Raw genomic sequence first — 22,563 nt, 5'->3', positions numbered from 1 at the left:
CAAGTTCAGCTCCTCTTAAGCTTTTCCTATGTTTTATATGCTTCTCAGAGATTTGTTTTCCTTAAGTCCAAATGATTTCCTAATAGTTTCTGCCAGCATCTGCTAGGGCTTTAGGCCTTAGAAATAGAGGCATTAATTCTTATAAATTCATCTCATTAGATCTGATAGATCTTTCTAATTTGTCAAGTGTGGGATTCTGTTTCTGCCATTCCCAATGTGTGTCTTATATTGTTAATAGCAGAGGCATTATATATCTTAATTACCAAGAAGAATTTCTGATTTTTTGAAAAATAGTTTAACTTAAATAATTTAGGAACAGTTGAAAGTAAAACTCACCTTGTTTTACCTTAAGAATACATATTCTGAAATGCTTTCTGTTTTCTCTGATGGAAATAGACAAGACTTAAGTTACATTCATGAAATTTAGAAATTAAATTTTTAAAATGAATTTTTTTTAGTTTTCAAACAATGCTGAAATATGTAGCTAATGTCCTCATCACTTACCTCCACTTTCGCAGCTGCACTTTCATGAATTTGTGATATTAGAGGTACTGTATTATGTGAGAAGTTGTGTAATTTTCTTCTTTGAACATTATGTTTATAGTGTCTTGGGCACAGGCCTTCTTAAACCTTTGCATTTCTGGATGAGTTTTTGGAATATGCATAGTATTGGAGAGGGGCTTTTGCATAATGTAAGCAATTTAACTGGAGAAATGAGTCTGTAGGTAAAGGAGACAGATGGCAAAGATGATAGGGACTAGAATGTTACAAGCAAAATGTGATAGAAAGGCCTGAAATGGACAGTGAGAGAGAAGCAATGGGAGAAACGAGACAGACACAGATTTGGGGATCTTTGTTTCTAATTCTAGCTCTGTTGCTAACAAACTAAGTATCCTTTGAAATTATTTAGCCTCTCTAGGCCTCTGATTCTGTACCTGTCAAAATGTACTAGATAATCCCAGAATATATCATTCACATCCAAAAATTCTATTTTGTGACTCAGAGACAGATAATAATAGATTTTCCAAATGCTACATAAGAGGATGCCATTTACCAAACAAATTTCTGAGTGTTTTTTTTTTTTTTTAAAGCTTTTTCAGGTATCACCTCCCCCAACTTTCATGTTATTGAAAAGTTCCCTTCTTCAAACATGTTATATAAAGCAAGCAGATATTATCCAGGTGTGCAAAAATGACTTTTCTTTTTAAACACTTGATTGTCAGAAAAGGGGGGAAAAGCCATAAATCAGCCTTAAGGCTGCTATTGTGTAATAAAAACTTTGGTTGACAGTTGAAGAACACCTTAACTTTTTCACTCAAAATTTATTACTCTTAGAAAAAGGAAAACTTGTTGAGCTGCATATTTTCTCCTTTCACAGATGTCTGATCAGTGTTACAATATTTGTAATGTTTTGGTCTATTTAATACACTATTTTTTAAAACTTCACATGACTGTAAAAATAATTTTGAGCTACAACAGAAATGTCTATATGATTATTTAAAGTTGAATCACTTTTAAATTTGTAAATGCTTCTTCCCTTGTGTTCTTAATAATGCTCCTAGAATCCCATATTTGATTTTCAGTGTAGCCAAGAACTAAATCTGAAGCCATATATTGAATATTTTAAAGTCATTTGTAGGACTAAATGGGTGATTATTTTCCAAGTGCATAGAGAGTATTCTCAATAATGTGCCATTTTTGTGCCTGGCATTCTATTCAGTTGTGTGTGTGTGTGTGTGTGTGTGTGTGTGCGCATGTGTGTGTGTGTGCGTGTGTGTGTGTGTGTTTGGGAAGGATATGCAAGAGTATCATAAACGACATGTTATAAAAGAAAACTCAGTTCTTTTCTTCATGATACATATCTAATTTGAAATGCAGGTAAATTTTAAAGTATTATAATCATAAAACATGTACAGTCCAAACTTTGTTTGCAGTATTGTACTGGCATATATATCATCGTGGATTTGGAGAAATGCATCTCTGATCACCTAGCTTCTGGTCTCTGCAATGTGTTGGTCTGTATTTGACAATGAATTTGGTATTGCAGTTACTCTGTTTCGACACAAGGTGGTGATGCTCACCTAAAATGTTTTCTGTGAGCGGCATCTACTGCCTTTAAAGGAGTCCCCTCCTCCATCCCAAAGTACGAGTGACTTAAGGAAATGAGTGGAACTGGCTTTGCTTTAAAAAGTAATAGCTGTGGGATGCCTGGGTGGCTCTGTCGGTTAGGCGTCTGACTCTTGATTTCAGCTCAGGTCATGATCTCATGCTTCATGAATCTGAGCCCCACATTGGGCTCTGTGCTGACAGTGCGAGGCCTGCTTGGGATTCTCTCTCTCCCTCTCTGTCTGCCTCTCCCCTGCTCTCTCTCTCAAAAAAAAACTAAACTAAAAAAAAAAAAAAGTAATAGCTGAAATTTTTGTTTGTGTCCTACTGTATAATTTATTTTACAAATAATGATTTGAAATTAAGTGTAGATTTATGTAAGTTTGGGTTGGAGTGAGGTTGGAACCTTGAGAAAGGGAAAGCTGAACAGTAGAGAGAGAACTAGCAGTCATTAAGTAAGTACTAGGCATCCAGCATGTGCTGAGTGATTTGCTTATGATATCTAATTGGTTCTAGTCAAATATAATATTATATGTATTTTATGCCATACCGGTGTATTCTTTAGCACCGTAAATTGTGCAATGTTAGTAGTGTTGTGTGTGTTCTCTCTCATAAGAACTAGAGTATACCATCAGCCAGTGTAGTAGCTTTTTTCCCCATAGTTCATCAATCTTTTTTTTTTGTTTGTTTATTTTTGAGAGAGAGAGAGAGAGAGAGACAGAGCATGAGCAAGGGAGGGGCAGAGAGAGAGAGGAAGACACAGAATCCCAAGCAGGCTCCAGGCTCTGAGCTGTTGGCACAGAGCCATGTGAGGCTCGAACTCACAAACTGCGAGAGCATGACCTAAGCCGAAGTCGGATGCTTAACCAACTGAGCCACCCAGGTGCCCCTCAATCTTTTTTAATAAAAGGCTTCTTATAGAGTTAAATATACACTTACCTTAATATATAGCAACTATACTCCTAGGTATTTATCCGAAAGAAATGAAACCATTTGTTTACACAAAGACCTGTAAGTCAATGTTTATAGCCACTTTATTCATAATCACCTAAACAGCCCCTAAGATCTATCAACTGATGAATGAATAAAGAAATTCTGATATGTTCATACAATGAAGTACCACTTAGCTATAAAAAAAAGAAACACATTTCTAATATATGCAGTAAGGTAGAAGAATTGTAAGAGTATTAGGCCAGTGAAAGAAGCCAAACACAAAAGGTTACAGAATATACTGACTGATTCTAGTTATGTGACAATCTGGAAAAGGCAGGACCACAGGGACAGAAATCAGATCTGGGAGTTGGGGGGTATGGGTGGGGGGGGGGGGAAGGGATTAACCACAAAGTGCCATGAGGAAACTTTTGGGGATGATGGAAATATTCTACATTTTGGTTGTGGTGGTGATTATGGGACTATATATATTTGTCAAAGCCCTTCTAACTGTAAAACTAAACATAGTGAATTTTACAGTATGTAAAGCATACCCCAATAAACCTGATCATTAAACACACTTGAAAAAAAAAAACTTTTTAATCATAAATGCAAGGAAAATGTCAGCTTTACTTCAGCAACAGTTTCTCCTCACTTGGAGGTAAAGCCTTTTGCATCTCAGCTCTTTGCTTATCTTTTGATAAGCATTTATGCAGACTTTTGTTTGTCACTGCCTTAGTGGGCTTAGAACTAACCTAGCAAAGATTTTGCTTGCAAACATTGCTACCCAGCTTTCAGGGCAAAAGGGGGTAGAATTTTAGTGCTGGAAAGATTCTTAGAGAATTTGACTGGCAAACTAGAGTTTTACAAATAAATCTTTTAGAGAAGTTATCCAATAACAAAAGTCAGTTTGTTATGCATATATTAAGGACAGTTTCCAGACTGGTTGTTATTGTAATAAAGTATATCTAAAATTATGAAAATGTACTTTTTTCCCCCCTCCCTCCCTCCTTTCCTTCCTTCGAATGCTAGATTATACTTCTGTCTCCTGGAACAGACAGTGAGGGTGAACCAGACAAGTGCTTTGGATCATTATGTTGCATATCAAGTAATATTGTTTACCTTCTAGCAGGTTTTCAGTCTATTATGCCAGTCAAATTTATGGGCTAAAGGTTACTTGTTTGATGACAGACTTATTCGGAAGTATGTTTTGTTATGGAAAAAAAATGATAAGCGATTATAATACTAGTACCTTTTGGAAATCTTGATTCTGAAGTTTCTTTTTTTTTAAGTGCAAAAAAGAGTATTTGATGTAATAAGATAAAACAAGAGGTACTATATTTTATCTAAGTAGAAAGGTGAAGAAAATTGAATGTTAATGTTTAGGAAAGGGGAGCACAATTATATTTTCAAACACATTTAAAAAAAAAAAAAACGTTTATTATTAAGAGACAGAGAAAGACAGAGCATGAGCATGGGAGGAACAGAGAGAGGAGGAAACACAGAATCCGAAGCAGGATCCAGGCTCTGAGCTGTCAGCATAGAGCCCAACATGGGGCTCGAACTCACAAACCACGAGATCATGACCTGAGCAGAAGTCGGACGCTTAACCGACTGAGCCACCCAGGCGCCTCTCAAGCACATTTAAGATACTTTTGTATATTTGGGAGTCCTTCATTAATTCCATATTTTTATGCTTAATGATGTACTCGCTTCCTGTTGATAAAATACAGGTGTGTTTTTTCAAAGGCCAATAGATGGCTGATATTTTATTAAGTGTATTAACCTTATGAGGTAGTCACTATTATTGTCCCTGTTTTACTGCTGACGAAACAGTTACTTAGAAAGATTTAGTAAGTGGCTTTATTCACTGGAGTTGGCAGTTTAACAAATCCAGGCAGTTTAATTTCAGAACTCATGCTTTAAACCACTAATCTAAATTAATTCTTAAGTTCTGTGTCAGACTTAATGTCTTTAAATTGTACATTTAACATTTTTTTAAATGTTTGTTTTTGAGAGAGAGGAGAGACATAGCATGAGCGAGGAAGGAGCAGAGACAGGGAGACACAGAATCCAAAGCAGGCTCCAGCTCCAAGCTGTCAGCACAGTCCGATGTGGGGCTCCAACTCATGAACCATGAGATAATGACCTGAGTCAAAGTCAGACACTTAACTAACTGAGCCATATTTTGATGATCAGCTTTTGCTTTGCATTTATAAACTTTAATTCAGTCTCTGACATTTACTTTGTATTACCAGATGGCTGGTAGTGCTCTGTGTATGTGTTCTTTCTCATTAAAACTATGGTATACCATCAGCCAGTGTAGTAGTTTTATCCCTAGTTTAAGTGAAGTTATTAGTTTTGACTTAGAAAACAGAAAGAGATAAGGGAAAAGAGAGAGAGGAGAGAAGGAAGGAGAACTAGAGTTTGTATGTTGTTATTACTGCAGTTATGTTTTGTTTATTTGATTTAGTTGATTAGAATTGAAAAAAGTAAGCATTAGCCAGTAAATGATAAATTTACTGTTTATATTCTTAGGAAAATTTAACAGAAGACTTGAAGTAATTAGATAGATACAGAATAAACTAAGCAGAGACAAGAAAACTTCTGTGCTCTCTGCCTGTTTTTGAAAATAAACTTTTATTGGAACATAGCCACACCTATTGTTGCATTGACCATTTGGCCAACAAGATAAAAATATTTACTATCTGGTCCTTTAAAAAAAATTGGTGACCCCTGAACTAAATTTTGGACCAGAACCGTTCAGATAAACTGTGTGTTTATTGGCTTAGAATGAGTCATTCACCAAATATTTTTTGAGCACCTGCTATATGCCAGAATGTGCTAGGTGATGGAGAGGCAAAAACAAACATGTCCTACAAAAATGTCTGACTTTCTTTTTTATTGACAATTATAACACAGGTTACAAAATGCTAGGGATTGTAAGAACTAGGAAATGCTCATATGACTATTTCACTTTTCTGAACCAATAATAATACTGCACCTCTTAGACAATGACCATATCAGTTATCTGACACTGTAGATATTCCAGCTCCTTTTCTCTCTCTGGTTCTCCCGGTCACCTTTTTATGTTACTCAGTTGTTTTTTCTATAGTATTTATGACCATAAGTTTACTTATTTACAGTGTTTATTGTTGTCTATTTTTCCACGTAAGCTCCATAAGGGCAAGGATTTTTGTTGTTTACTGATTTTTCCAAGTGCCTGGAACTCCTAGTAAGCAATTAGTATGAAAGAGACCTGCCTTACATATTCTTATTAGCTATGTTAATGCATTTTGAAAACATCAGCTTTTTTCATATCAACTCTAATTTTGCTGATTTGAAGTTAAAATAATTTGCTGAGCTAACTTGTATGTCTTTTTAACTTATATGTTCTTCATTGAGAAACATGGTTTTTCTTATTTTTTAACCTCATTTTATCACCAGTAATATACTATTTACGTATCTTTTTCTTGGGAGTGCTAAACGTTTAGCAGAAGATGTTTTAGGTAGTTCAATAATATATTTATTGAATAGAAAAATGCATACTAAGCTCATAGCTTAAGCTAACTCCTCTGATGGCCTTGTGGAAGTATTGTGGTTGCATGTTTAATCACAATTAAGATAATTAAGAATAATTTCTCATAAAACTTTTTTCTTTTAGTTATATTTGTGAGCATATTTTGGTGATAATTGATTGCCCTGCCTACATAGTTTGCCAAATTGGGAAGGAGAAGAGTGTTCTGCAGCCAAGTTTCCATATGTTGATATTTCACATCCATGTTTGTGACCTAAACCTGTATCCCTTCAGACAGTGAGGAAAGCCAAGTGTTCTCATAAGCAGCAAGGATTTTCTTCATGGAAAACAAAGAAGTAAAATGGTAGTTCAGACAAAGCTATAAAGTGTATGTTGAATATTACAAATACATCTATCTATATAAATGTGAATAATATTATGTGCTTTTATGCATTTAATTGCAGGATTTTTTTCTTAGGCATTACATCGAAGGAAACATAAAACAAAATTGAATACATGAAGGGAATAAAAAATCAGAAATATAGCTAATAATAATTACTACCACTTTTTTATTTTTTAAAAAATGTTTTTACATTTATTTATTTTTGAGAGAGAGAGAGAGCGAGAGCGTGTGCAAGTGGGTGATGTGCAGAGAGAGAAGGAGACACAGAATCCACAGCAGGCTCCAGGCTTTGAGCTGTCAGCACAGAGCCTGACACGGGGCTCGAACTCACAAACCACGAGATCATGACCTGAGCAGAAGTCGGACACTCAACTGACTGAGCCACCCAGGCTCCCCAATTATTACCACTTTTAATTGAGCTAATTTATTATTCACATAATCTGTAATTCTAATGACCCTGTAAAGTAATATTTCTGCTTATGTTTTGGAGATCAGAAAATTGATGTCCGGAGAGATTCAATAGCTTGCCGTGGTTCAGGAACTAAATAAGTCTTTTTTTTTTTTTTAACATTTATTTATTTTTGAGACAGAGAGAGACAGAGTATGAGCAGGGGAGGGTCAGAGAGAGAGGGAGACACAGAATCCGAAACAGGCTCCAGGCTCTGAGCTGTCAGCCCAGAGCCCGATGCGGGGCTCGAACTCACAGACCGCGAGATCATGACCTGAGCCGAAGTCGGACGCCCAACCGACTGAGCCACCCAGGCGCCCCTTAAAGGCAGTATTTTAAGTCAGTGTTTCCTATTCCTCCAAATACCTAATTTTTTATCCTACGGCATGTCTGTTTCTCATGTATTGTTATGATGTGCTACCAAATGACTATATTCTATATCTATATTTGTTAAAAATTTTACATTTTATAGCATCTACACTATATAGTTGTTCTTTTTTATTTTTTACCATTGTTTTATTTTACCATTCATTTACTGATTTTTTAAATTTTATTTTAATTCCAGTAGAGTTAACATACAGTGCTATATTAGTTTCAGCTACTTGTACAGTATATAGTGATTCAACAGTTCTATACATTACTCAGTGCTCATCAAGATAAGTGTACTCTTAATTCCCTTCACCTATTTCACCATCAGTTCTCTGGTAACCATCAGTTTTCTCTAGTTAGTCTGTTTTTTGGTTTGTCTCTTTTCTTTGTTGTTATTCATTTGTTTTGTTTCTGAAAGTCTACATATGAGTGAAATCATACAGTATTCGTCTTTCTCTAACTTATTTACTTAGCATTATACCCTCTAGATCCATCTGTGTTGTTATAAATGGCAAGATTTCATTCCTTTTTATGGCTGAATTGTGTGTGTGTGTGTGTGTGTGTATACACATATGTATATGTGTGTGTGTATATATATATATAGATATAGATTACATACATATATATGTGTGTGTGTGTATATATATATACATATATATATTATTTTACATCTTATTTATGCATTCATCTATCAATGGATACTTGGGCTGCTTCCATAATTTGGCTCTTGTAAATAATGCTGCAGTAAACATAAGGGTGCATATATCTTTTTGAATTAGTGTTTTCATATTCTTTGGGTAAATACCCAGTAGTACGATTGCGGGATTATATGGTAATTCTATTTTTTAAAATTTTTTTAATGTTTAGTTTTGAGAGAGAGAGAGAATGAGCAGGGGAGGGGCAGAGAGAGAGAGGGAGACACAGAATCTGAAGCAGGCTCCAGGCTCTGAGCTGTCTGCACAGAGCCCAGTGTGGAGCTTGAACCCACGAACCATGAGATCATGACCTGAGCCAAAGTTGGACACTTAACTGACTGAGCCACCCAGGCACCCCAGGTAATTCTTTTGTTAATTTCTGAGGAACCTCAACCTCCATACTGTTTTTCCACAGTGGTTGTACCAGTTTGCATTCCCATCAACAATGCAAGAGGGTTCCTTTTTCTCAGCATCCTCGCCAACACTTGTGTCTTGTGTTTTTGATTTTAGCCATTCTGATAGGTGTGAGGTGATATCTCATTGTGGTTTTGATTTGTGTTTCCCTAATAATTAATGATGCTGAGCATTTTTTCGTGTGTCTGTTGGCCATCTGTATGTCTTCTTTAAAGAAATGTCTTCATGTCTTCTGCCCATTTTAAATTGGATTGATTTTTGAGTGTTGAGTTGTGTAAGTCCTTTATGTATTTTGGATACTAACCCTTTTTGGGTGTGTAATTTGCAAATATCTTCTCCTATTCAATATGTTGTCTTTAGTTTTGGTGATTATTTTATTTGCTGTGCAGAAGCTTTTTATTTTGGTGTAGTCCCATAAGTTTATTTTTGCTTTTGTCTCCCCTGCTTCAGGAGACCTATCTAGAAAAATGTTGCTATGACCAATGTCAGAAAAATTACTGAAAATTACTGCCCTTGCTCTCTTCTAGGAGTTTTATGGTTTCAGATCTCACATTTAAGTCCTTAATCCATTTTGAGTTTATTTTTCTGTATGGTGAAAAAAACTGACCCAGTTTCATTCTTTTGCATGTATCTGTCCAGTTTTCCCAGCATCATTTGTTGAAGATGATACATCTCATACAAACCATATGAGTTTATGTCTGGGCTCCCTATTCTGTTCCATTGATTTATGTGTCTGTTTTTGTGCAAGTATTATACTGTTTTGATTACTCCACCTTTGCAGTATATTTTGAAGTCTGGAGTTGTGATACCTCCAGTTTTATTTTTCTTGCTCTGGCTATTTGGGGTCTTTTGTGGTTCTGTACAAATTTTAGGATTATTTGTTCTGGTTCTGTGAAAATGCTGTTGGTACTTGATAGAAATTGCATTAAATCTGTAGATTGCTTTGGGTAGTATGGACAATTTAACAGTATTTATTCTACACTACATAGTTTTGAAATTTAAATTTTCAGGGGCACCTGGGTGGCTTAGTCAGTTAAGTGTCTAACTCTTGATCTTGGCTCAGGTCATGATCTCACAGTTTGTGGGATTGAGCCCAGTGTCTGGCTCTGTGCCGACAGCGTGAAGCTGCTTGGGATTTTGTCTCTCCCTCTCTCTGTCCCTTCCCCACTTGCTCTCTCTCTCTCTCTCTCTCTCAAAATAAATAAACTTTAAAAAATCTATTAAAAAACAAAATAAAATTTAAAGTTTCATAATGTAGTGTGCCTCTGAATAACCTGAGGAGGGTGTTATATAAAAGAAAACAGTTTCCTAATTCCAGGAAGTAGTACATGAAAGGGATAAATAACTCTTTGTCATTTTAAAGTTAAAACCATTGCTGTCCAGTTTTAAGCTGACATACATTCTTTCATTTTACCTTTCTCATCCCCATAATATTATTAGGCCCTGGATAGCCATGTATATACATGCATATAATCACCAACATGATTCTTTAAGTTTGTTTTTGTTTAAAATATTTAATGATTCCACTTTTTTAAATAAGAGTTTTGTACATAAAAGAATTACCCCAAAACATCATTATTATATAAATTGATGAAGACACCGGTATATTATATGGTACTTTTATCACTATAATCTATTTTGTTCGTATCATTAATCAGGATTAGCATGCTATGTTAGCCAGGAAATTGAGATAACTTCATCCTGTAGCCCTTTACATAAGATTCTCTTCTAGTTCTTGTAAATTCAGATGTTAAATTTCTAAGAATGAAAATTTGTTTCATTTAATCTTTTCTTTTTTTAAAGTATTAAGAAATTGTCCTCACCATGATTTGAGGTTCATGACCTATGAACCCTTGAATTCTGATTTAGTATAGAATTTGATATTATCTGGTTAGCATAGACACCTAAATTTGTGGATAGCCTTCAGATTTTACCTTTAATAAGATAATAAAAGGCCTCATTAAGCTTTTCATTTGATGAAAGACTGAGAAACCACAGACCAGTGAAGGAAGAAGCATTGCTGATAAAGGTTATATATTAAAATCTTGTAGTGGCTTATGAAAAAGAGCACTAGTCTTTAATAATTAGGAAATTTAACTTTAGTATTGTATTTAATTATGTAACTTTCAAGTGACTCTCTAGGGCTGCCTCCCATTCCTACATCTTAACACAAATCTAATGTTTTCCCTTTTATAGCAGATTATAAAGCCAGGAAAGAGTCAAAGGTTGATTATAATATATAGTGAAGATGTTTTCCACATATTTATACATGATATAAATGTTAGTTCTTATTATAATTATAATACAAAGACCTTATGAATACTGTTCATTAATGCCAAAGATTGCCATAGTTTGTATGTGTTGCATGATATATGACTGACTGACCGAACGAAATGAATCAGTCAATCATTTAATTTGGGCCCTGGACTTCAAAATTATTTAGAGCCTCCCTTTGAATGGAAGATCCTTCTCCTTGGTTTTGAAAATATACTAAAAGGTATCTTAATGTTGGTATTTGGCTATTTTCTATAATTGCCAAAAGGAAATTATACAGCCCTCCTAAAGATCATTGAGATAAAAGAAAAAACATGATGAGCTAAATTGTTAATTTTGGTTTGTTTTATGTGTTCCTCAGATCACTGAGATGAAAATTCAGGCAGGGATGCCGTCCTCTTTTAGTTAATGTTAGAGACTTTCACAATGGTGTTCTCCATATCAGACAGTAATACTGCCCGACATAGTTCTTCACTTAAGGATGTGATTTTTTTCTTTTTGTAGTCTGTATTTATGTATCATTTAAGTCCTCTGAAACTTAATTACTTTTATCATTCAAATTTTAGCTTCTCTTCCATTAAAGAGAATAGTGATATGGAATCCTTTTGTTTGAATGGTTGACTGAAAGTACAAAATGTGGAGGATAGAAGCTTAAACAGGGGATAGTGAATTTTTAAAAAAGTTTTTAGTTTATGTGTTTATCTTTTAAAAGTTTATATATTTTGAGAGAGAGAGAGAGAGAGGGAGAGAGAGAGAGCATGTGCAAATGGGTGGGGGAGGGGCAGAGAGCGAGAGAATAAGAATCCCAAGCAGATTCTGTGCTATCGGTGCAGAGCCCAATACAGGGCTCCATCCCACGAACCGTGAGATCATGACCTGAGCTGAAATCCAGAGTTGACCACTTAACCAAGTAGGCCACTCAGGCACCCCAGGAATAGTGAATTTTTAAAATTATTCTTTGTCTGATTCCCAAGCACTAACATTTTTTTGTTTGTTTCTAGTGTTTCAGAGGTCCTTCCAAAAGTGTCCACAGGGCACAGAAACTCTGTTTAGATTTTTCCTATGTGTTTTATTTTCTTGATATTTTGCAGAAGGAATTTGCCATTTGCTTTTGATGAAGTTAATACTTGTATAGTATCTTTAGATTTTTATTTCTTGGATTTAGAGTATAATTTGAATATTAGATTTCAAAAGGTTTATGTGTAAATGGCCTTTGGTGGTCAAATCTGGTTTGTAATTAATTTACTGTAGTTTAGTTACCAGGGACTGATGGGGAGTCATTCACATATTTATATTTTCTGTTCAACATATTTATAAATATTTGATGATTATTAATTTTTCTCTAATGTGTTCTGAACTTCAAGGAATTAAGGCTCTGTGTAAGTACTTATCTCTTTGTGCATTTTGTTACATTTATATTCATTGGTTGTAAGTAACTTACTATACATAATAAATGTACATTTTAAAAGATGGTCCTTCTAAAGCTTTGCTTGGGGTCTTTGCTGGGAAGATAATTTAGACACATGGAGAGGGTTGCTTGCTTTACTATTTATCATTTTCCCAGACAAATCCATGGAGACAGGCTGCTGATAGGATAGGAGAAAAACAACAAAAACAAATACAGTGCTTTGGCCTGGAACTGAATTGTATTATCTGTGCTGTCAGCTAGAGTCTTTGCTCACTTACCCAGACAATCTCCACAGGGATTAAAACTTCCCTCTGCATTAGTGATAGCCTTTAGTACACTGCAACCTCATGTCCAGTTAAAAAAAAAAAGATGGCTATAAACAGTTTTTAATAGCTTGCAAAATCCTTACCAGTTCAACCTTTGAGGACAGTGATTATGTTGATAAGTCAAACAGGTATATCAGCAATTAAGTTGGTAATCACCTGGATTTCAGTTTTAATTTCCATATATAGGCCCTCACAGCCCCCAACTTAGGGCCTGATTTGAGTGCTTACAGTGATGAATATATGGCAATTCAAGTCATTTTTGAGGACAGTTCTTAAAACAACAAAAAAAGTTAATAAGAATTTTAATTCTTCATGAAGGTTTAGAAGGATAGAATTACAAGAACAAAGAACAAGAACAGTAGGAAAAACCCAGAAGATTCTGTCAACCAAATAGAACTAGTAAGAACCAGTTTCCTCATCAAGCAGTGAAATGCCTGAACTGTCCAGGAAGCTGATTATCTATTATTTTCTTAAAGATTTCTGCTAATAAGGATTTAATAACCTTCTGTGGTTCTCAACCTGATGATTTTTCTCCCCACTCCACACCCTGATGTTTTGTAATATCTGAAGACATTTTTGGTTGTTGCAAATGGAGTGATGATATTGGCCTCCAGTAGGTAGAGGCCACAGATGCTGCTCAGCACCTTGTGTTGTGTACAGGAGAGCTCCGACAACAAAGTATTATGTAACCCTGAAGTCAATAACATTGAAGTTGAGAAACCCTGCTCCCAAAGCATGGATTTTTGTCTTGATGGGAGTTTTTCCAGATGAATAGCCCCACTGATGTTTACAGTGTTTATAGAGAGAGTTTATTTTGTTTCTTTGAATTACTAATAAGAGAAAAAAGAGGCTTTTTTAAAAAGAGTTGACTTGAGAATTTATGAACATGATAAACACAAACATTTTTGAAAAATGTTCACAGAGATGATATGGTGATCTCATAATACAGAGAAATGGAAAAAAGTCTTATTTGATGATAGAAGGACATGAGAAATTTAGTAGTTCTTACCTTCACAAATATTAAAGGGAAATTCTACCTTGCAGGAGATAGGGTTATATAGAATTATTTCTGTATTGGTGAATTGAATCATTTAATAAATAAAGAGTAACATTATATGTAAAATTAATTATTTTTGGTGAAATATTCAGTAACCTGAAGCTCCGGATTCAGTTCTCAGATGTGACAGTTGGTAATTTACTTTTTGTCTAAGTCTCAGTTAACACATCTGGAAAGTCAGGTGGTTATTTTAAACTTGTCAGATGGGTGTTTGCTAAAATCTATTTAGTAATTTGTAGTGACACTAATATTTTTTTAGATGAATTAAAACAGTTGTCCAATCTTTAATTGATTGCCGGTCCTCAGTGTAAGGAATAGTCATGCTGTTGTTCATTTCTCATATGGAGTACAACAGTACTTCCATTCATTTTTGTCACTGTCTCCTCAAACACAGTAATTTGCAGTACAAAGAAGCGTATAAACATGTATAACGTGTATAAACACAAACACACTAGTAACTTGGTGGTAGGGAAGTTAGAGACTGACAAAAAGTATTTATATTACCTTGCTTTCCAGAGATTTAGGATTTGGGAATCTGGTCTGATATCTATGGCATGCCCAAAACAACCATTGAAGCTCCCGGAAGTAGTACATGGGGTAGAATATATAGCCTCAAGAGATTTAATAATATAGCACAATCCATCCATTGTGCTAAAACACAGACATTGGTGACTAAATGTAAGTGATATTCTTAAACTCACTGTATTACAAATAATCACAATTGATCTTATTTTTTTGTTTCAAGTTTTTATTTAAATTCTAGTTAACATACAGTGTAGTATTGGTTTCAGGAGTAGAATATAGTGATTTATCACTTCCATATAACACCCAGTGCTCATCACAAGGACCCTTCTTAATACCCTTCAGCCATTTTAGCACATCTCCCACTCACCTCCCCTCCAGCAACCCTCAGTTTGTTCTCTATAGTTAAGAATCTCTTGTGGTTTGCCTCCCTCTCTTTTTTTTTTTCCTTCCCCTATGTTCATCTGTTTTGTTTCCTTTTTTTTTTTTTAATGTTTATTTATTTATTTTTGAGACAGAGAAAGAGGGAGGGAGGGAGACCAAGTGGGGGAGGAGGAGAGAGAGAGAGGGAGAGAGAGAATCACAAGCAGGCTCCACACTGTCAGCATGTCAGTGTTAAACTCATGAACTATGAGATCATGATCTGAACCAAAATCAAGGGTTGGAGGTTTAACCACCTGGGCCACTCAGGCACTCCTCATCTGTTTTGTTTCTTAAACTTCATATATAAGTGAAATCATATGATACTTGTCTTTATCTGACTGACTTCTTTCATTTAGCATAATGCATTCTGGCTCCATCCATGCCATTGCAAATGGCAAGGAATTTCATTCTTTTTTATGGCTGAGTACTATTCCATTGCATGTATACACCACATCTTCTTTATCCATTCATCAGTCAATGGACATTTCCATAATTTGGCTCTTGTTGATAATGTTGCTGCAAACATCAGGGTGCATGTGCCCCTTTGAATCAGCATTTTTTTTTTTTTTATCCTTTGGGTAAATACCTAGTAGTGTAATTTCTAAGGTCCTAAGGTAGTTCTATTTTTAACTTTTTGAGGAACCTCCATACTGTTCTCCAGAGTGGCTACACCAGTTTGCATTCCCACCAACAATGCAAGAAGGTTCCCCTTTCTCCGCATCCTTGCCAACATCTGTTGTTTCATGTGTTGCTAATTGTAGCCACTCTGACAGGTGTGAGGTGGTACCTCATAGTAGTTTTGATTTGTATTTCTCTGATGTTGAATGATGTTGAGCATCTTCCATGTGTCTATTAACCATTTGTATGTCTTCTTTGGAAAAATGTCTGTTGATGTCTTTTGCCCATTTCCTCACTGGTTCTTTTGTTTTTTGGGTGTTGAGTTTGAGAAGTTCTTTATAGATTTTGGATACTAACCCTTATTCTGGGATGCCATTTGCAAATATCTTCTAACATTCCTTTTAGTTTTGTTGATTGTTTCCTTCTCTGTGCAGAAGCTTTTTATCTTGATAAAGTCCCAGTAGTTCATTATTGCTTTTGTTTCCTTTGCCTCCAGAGACGTGTTGCTACAGGCCGATGTCAAAGAGGTTGCTGCCTGTGTTCTCCTGTAGGATTTTGATGGTTTCCTGTCTCACATTTAGGTCTTTCATCCTAGTTTTGTTTATGGCATAAGAAACTGGTTCCGTTTCATTCTTCTGCATGTCACTGTCCAGTTTTCCCAACACCATTTGTTGAAGAGACTTTTTCCCATTGGATATTCTTTCCTGCTTTGTCTGAAATTAGTTGGCCATATATTTCTGGGTCCATTTCTGGGTTTTGTTTTCTTTTCCATTGATATATACATTCGTTTTTGTGCCAACATCATACTGTCTTGATGACTACAGCTTTGTAATATTGCTTAAAGTCCAGAATTGTGATTCCTGTAGCTTTGCTTTCTTTTTAAAAATTGATTTGGCTATTTGAAGTATTTTGTGGTTCCATACAAATTTTAGGATTGTTCTAGTTCTGTGAAAAATGCTGGTGGTATTTTGATAGAGATTGCATTGGATGTACAGATTGCAATTGATCTTATTTTTTTAAATAGTCATATTGTCTACCACACCACCCACACCCCATTAATGAGCTGAATGCATGCTGTGGAAAAGTCATGCTTTTTGTAAAGGAGAGGGTGAAAAAAAAATGTAGTTTGAAGTCAAGTATCTTAGCAAATCACTTAGCCTTTGTTTACGTGTTTAAGAAGTTGTCTGTTTGGCCGAGACAGAAAATCTGCATTCTATCACCACCAAAAGTCCTCTTAGAGTTTTTGTTTTCTTTTGTTTTTTAAATAAGTAGACCAGCCACAGCTGTGTTAGTATAGGAAAAAATTCAGAGAAGAAATTGAATCTTAGCTAGAGGTGAAACATGTTAAGTTTGATGATCAATTAGAGACTGTAATATATAAAACAAGTTGTTCCACTGCTAACAGAAAGTAATGTAATAAATTTCGATGTTATTCAATATATTCTTTTAGTTATTTTTATTTCTACAGAAGATTTTGTTTAGATATTTTGAATAGGTAATCTATATTAAATGATTAAAAGATCGAATCTGTAGAAAGATACACATGGTGATACTTTACTCCCCCTTAACTCCCCCTTAGTTTTACTAGTCTCTTTCTTCTTCCAATGTTGTTTTTAATACAAGCAAATATGTATATTTATTTATCGTTGCCAATTTATTGTTTCCAATGCCCATAGTCCCATACAAGATGTAGGAAACTATATGTATGCTGTTAAGTGCTGTGCTTTTTTCATTTAGCACTGTATCTTGGAGATCATTCCTTCTCAGTATATGGGTATTTTACTCATCCTTTTGTAGGCTGCATAAGCACAGAACTACATACAAATAGTCCCTTATCAATGGACATTTAGACTGTCATCAGTCTTTTGCCATTACTAACAACCTTATCCAACTGTTATTTTGTAGTTGTGCGGGTTTGTCATAAAGTGGGCATACTGTGTTAAAGGGTAAATGCTTTTTTAATTTTGGTATATATTGCCTTATTTTCTTCTACAGTGGTTCTACCATTTGGCTGTCTCACCAGTAATTTTTAATGTGTCAAGATTTTCAGGTAACTGCTGCTTGGTAGCCATTAGTTAGTAGTTAATTGAAAAAAATCAAATGAGGAATTATTAAAATATTTTATATAAAGTTTAATGACTTTTCTTTAACATAGACATTTAAACATTATTAATTTGCTATTCATTTGTTTCAGGGCAAATGAGTTTCTTTGAGAATATACTGATTGGAGTTATATGGTATCTCTTATCTAAACTTCATTGTATTGCTTTCAATGTGTTTTGACTTTTATATAATGAGAGCTTAGGGCACCCTAGGTTTCCCTGTTCTTTTACAGATGTTCTGCTTATACCAAAATAGTTATTTTAGTTTAATTCACTTTTTTTTTAATTTTCCTAAGCATTTGTTTGCCTTGGTTTTTACAGAAATAGTCATGTTCCTTTGGCAGTCATATTTTATTGGTTTAAATAATATTTATTTATGTCACATTATTTTAATATTAAATAATTATTAAGCTAGAATTATTGATCCAGGATTTTTAAATTGTTTTTGTTCTCTGATTTATCATTGTGTTTATTAATCTTCTGGCCATATTAAATGCTCAGTAAATACTTACTGAATAGAAGAGAGACAGGAAAGAGGTAGCATAGGAACAGACTCAGTTGACTTTTGCTGTGCACCCAGAACAGGAGAGTAAAGGTTAGGTTAGGGGGAGGATGTGGGAGCATAGCAAATGTAATCTTATAGGCCAGTGATATTTAGCCTTCTATGGCAGGTACAATCATGCATTGGAAAATTAAGACTTTTGTGATAATTCCTCCATAAAGAAATTGAAAGAGCATTGACCTAAAGGAGGCTTTAATTCTAGGTTCTAACTCACTTACTTAGCATAAGTACCAGGCTGGGCTAGACGTCTGTGTATTTTACTCTTGTTCAGCCAGCAGCTTATTTTTTATAAAGATACTTGTTTTCTAAGTTTTATTTTTCCCTGTGCATCATCATGGATTTGCCATATTCATGCATCAGCTTACTACAGTTTATATTTTCCTTCAGGTGATATTTTAAACACTTAGATAAATTTAATGAATAAGGATAATTTATATCTCCCTAAAAGGGATACTTGCCATAAATAAAAACAACAGTAAAAATAAATACAGTGAAAACAAAACAGTGCTATTAAGTGTGATCTTTGCAGAGGGCTCAAAGCAAAACAAGATTAGCCAAGTTTTAGGTGCCTCCCTTCCCCAGAAGCAGAACCACAGAGCATAAGAACAAGGCAGAAAGGGTAAAATGTTAATAATAGGTGAACTGAGTAAAGGTTATGTGGGAGTTCTGTGTATTCTTCTTATTCTTGCAACTGTAATGTGAATTTGAAATAATCTCTAAAAAAAGAAATTTAAAAATGATCCTGTGATAATTAGAAAATTAAAAAGGGAATAAAATTAATGTTATTTATTTAGACGGTCCATATATCATCTAAAAACATTTCAGGTTTTTGTAGGCATTCCACTCTTCCAGAACTAGCATGCTAGATGATCTCTAAGGTCCTTTCTAGTTCTTATGTTCAATGACACAGTATACATTGTATTAAGGCAGCCAAATTAAAGCTACCTTCACTCCCAATTCAGTGTTTCAATGAGTAACATTACGGAGGCTCAGAATGAGGTAAGGCTCTTGTTGGATAAGGTAACGTGAATGGGTTGAAGAGAAGAAGTAGCTAAGGAAGAATACCCTAGACTGTTACAGTTGTGAGAAAGAAAAATACTGGGTAAGAAAGTTTTCGAGACAATTCAGAGAGCTTCTGCCTAACACACAAATTATTAAGTTTTAATAATACTGATAATAATAATAATTGATCTCTGATAATAAGAGATTGTAAGAAGTTTGGGTATGGATATTTCTGAAAAATACTACCACCACCACTAATTGAGGATTTTTTAATGTACTGATGCTGTTCAAAATTGTTGATATACATTAGCCCACTCATTTAGTTCTTATACCAATCATATGATGTTATGAGGTACTCTTAATCCTGTTCTACAGATAAAGAAAAGTGAGGCACAGGAGGGTTAAATAATTACATCAAGGTTATATTACAAGTAAGTTATGGAACCAGATGGTCTGACTTGAAAGTCCGGGACCTTAACCTTTCTTCTCTACCATATTTATTTTTATAGTGTTTTGTTTTTGTTTTTTAAATCATAATTAGGGACTTCTGCCTTTTAGTTTTCAGTAGTCACTGTACCTTATTTTGTTTTATTATTAAGCTTTCAGTTACATTGTTTCTTTAAGCAAATTAACTATAGTCATTTAGACTCAGCTTCAAAACATTTCCAATATATTCGGTCTTTGTAGATGTGATTCTATATGTCTTGTAACAACTGGTTCTCTGATGGTGTATGTCCTCTGGTTTTGTGTGTGTGTGTCACTTTTTATTGTTAGCGCATGTTTCTTGAAGTTTATTATTGAGGTTTGAACTTACAATATTTTTCTATTACAGAGAGTTTGTATTTTTTTTCTGTAAGGGACCTGGAGACACTATCACCCGAAAAACAATCTTTTTTGAAAAAGTTTCCATTTATGACATCATTTCAGACTTACACTACAGTTAACAGTAATTTTATAATCAGTTTCCTTATGTCTTTAACCCAAGTTCCCCAGGTGTTAACATTTTCACATTAAGTTTATTACTTTCTCTCTACTTGTATTTCTAAATTTTTTTCTGAACCATTTGAAAGGATATTATATATATGATGCCTTTGCCGTAAATACTTGAATGTGTGTTCCCTCAAAACCAAAGCCATTCTCTTACAAAAAAATCACAATTCATTGATCAAAATCAGGATACTAATGCTGACCCAGTACTGTTATATAATCTATATATAACACCCACCTTTTGTTAATTACCCAATAATGTCCTCTGTAAAAAAGAAAATGCAGTATCATGTGCAACATTTAGCTATCCTATGTCTTTATTCTCCTTTAATATGAAATAATTCCTCAGTCTCTCTGTCCTTCATGATTATAACGTTCTTCAAGAGTATATGACCATTATTTTGTAGAATGTCCCTCAGTTTAGGTTTTTCTGATGTTTATTCATGAGGAGATTCAGGTTATGCATTTTGATAGTAATGCCACAGATGCAATATTCTTCTCTTATCAGGAGTCACATGACTGATTTGTACCATTATTGGTGATGTTATTTTTGATCACTGGGTTAAGGGGATGTCTTTCAGTTTCTTTACCACAAAGCTACTGCTTTTCCATTATAGTTTATAATTATCTTGTTGAGGTATACTTTGATCCTATGTAAGTATCTTAGTGCTACTTAGACTTTCACCACTAATTTAAGAATCCATTGATGTTTCTTGCCTAAACAAGTTATTTTTACAATGGTTGCCAAATGGTGATGTTTCTCACTGCATCATTTTTTTTTCCTGCATGTATTGATTGGCTTTCTACTCTCAAGAAGAGATTCCCCCTTTTTCCTTATGTTTATCACTATAGACTTATGGATTCTTAACTTATTCATTGATTTTTAATACTTAACTGTCATTATTTATCTTGATCCTCAAATTATCCCAATTTAGGCCAATGGACCACCTTCAAGCTCCTGTACCTTTTTCCTATATCTCCAACATTCTTCTATACTTTCTTTCTGACATGAGATAGATGTTCTGAAAGAATATTTTACTTTCTCTGCTGCAATTCTGAAATCAGTCACTTTTCCAAGGGGCTCTGATTCCTTTTGCTGGAGAATGGTATTTAGAAGCCAAGTTCTGCACATTAACTATGCTCATTGCTATTGGGGTGCCCAGGACAACTTTAAACCAAATTTTTAGCTGAGTTTTTTTGGGCTATGTGGGTAATCTTATTTAAGGTTCATAATTATCATTTCTATGGGGAGTTATTTTTTTTCCTCATCTATTTCTCTTTCACTATAAGCTAAAGCCATGGTGGCATATCCCTGCAGTTTTGTCTGTAGGCTGGATTTGACTGGGATGACTGACTAAAGGTATCCTCCTTTGAAGTCCCTGCCCTAGATTCTTTCTCAACTATCCACCAAGGCCAGGTCTTTGATTGTGTTTTTACTTTTGCAGGTGAATGGGATTCATTAAAACTAAATTTCTAGACCATAAGGAATTCTCATATACTCAAGGCAAATGCCTGCTCTAGAGGTAGCTATTTTTCATTGGCTTGCCTCTAACTTTGTGTATTCTTATTGTTTCTTGAGAATTCTCTTATTGCCTTCAGTGTTGAAATAGACAGTTTTTTTGAGTCCGGAGGAAATGGAGTAGGAGGAATCTAAGCTCACCTTATCCCACAGATCCAACTAGATAACACTCAAATCAGTGTAAATAACCCAGAAAACGACCTGAAGACTGGCAGAGCAAACTCTCCATGGCTATGTAGAGAAGAGGCCACATCAAAGAGGATATGAAGGACAGAGACCCTGTCAGGATCTAAATGGGCCCATGAGATGGTTCCTGGAGAGGGTGGTGCCACAGGTGTGGAAAGAGGAGACAGACAGATTCACACCAAGGAATGCACATAGGAAAGATGAATCACCATAACATTTGGCTTTGAAAACCAGAGGGGTAGAATTTTACAATTTCCTACAATCAGCAGGAACCTAAAACCTAGAACTTTAAAAATCAGTAGGCTTAGCACTGGGAGAGCCCAGAGTGCTAGGGGAAACTGAGTCCCTGCCCTTAAAGGGACAGCAGGACAAACAGCCTTGTGGAGATATAGCATAGAAGCAGCAGTTTGAAAATCATATGGGGTATAGGGGAGAGAGATTTGTTTACTAATCTTAGAGCATGTGCTAGAAGTGCAGAGATCCTCTATAGAGGACATCTCTAGGAATAAAGGATTTGGTGGGGATCATTTCCCTCTCACATCCCTGCCCCCAGCTTAAGAACATGGCATTGGGGCGCCTGGGTGGCTCAGTCGGTTGAGCGTCCGACTTCAGCTCAGGTCATGATCTCACGGTTCGTGAGTTCGAGCCCCGCGTCAGGCTCTGGGCTGATGGCTCAGAGCCTAGAGTCTGCTTCC

At 35.1% G+C, this 22,563-nt stretch overlaps 1 protein-coding gene across 8 annotated transcripts in view; it reads left to right on the top strand.

The window, feature by feature from the left end:
* The window catches only part of SPATA5 (spermatogenesis associated 5), a 364,152-nt gene that overhangs the window by 135,489 nt on the left and 206,100 nt on the right, over positions 1–22,563 (top strand). Inside the window, exon 15 of one of the 8 annotated variants that reach the window (XM_042983949.1) lies at positions 14,464–14,599. The exons of 6 other annotated variants lie outside the window; for them this stretch is intronic. In XM_042983949.1, the coding sequence (XP_042839883.1) occupies positions 14,464–14,580 (117 nt within the window). In that variant the 3' untranslated portion in view covers positions 14,581–14,599. Of the gene's footprint in view, positions 1–1,091; positions 1,243–14,463; positions 14,600–22,563 lie in introns of those variants that run through there. One more of the 8 variants, XM_042983948.1, reaches the window with a different exon arrangement.

Source organism: Panthera tigris, chromosome B1, assembly GCF_018350195.1.
Source record: "Panthera tigris isolate Pti1 chromosome B1, P.tigris_Pti1_mat1.1, whole genome shotgun sequence".
Lineage (NCBI taxonomy): Eukaryota > Metazoa > Chordata > Mammalia > Carnivora > Felidae > Panthera > Panthera tigris.
Note: the sequence above shows the minus strand (reverse complement) of the source record. Positions and strands in the feature narration are given on the sequence as shown.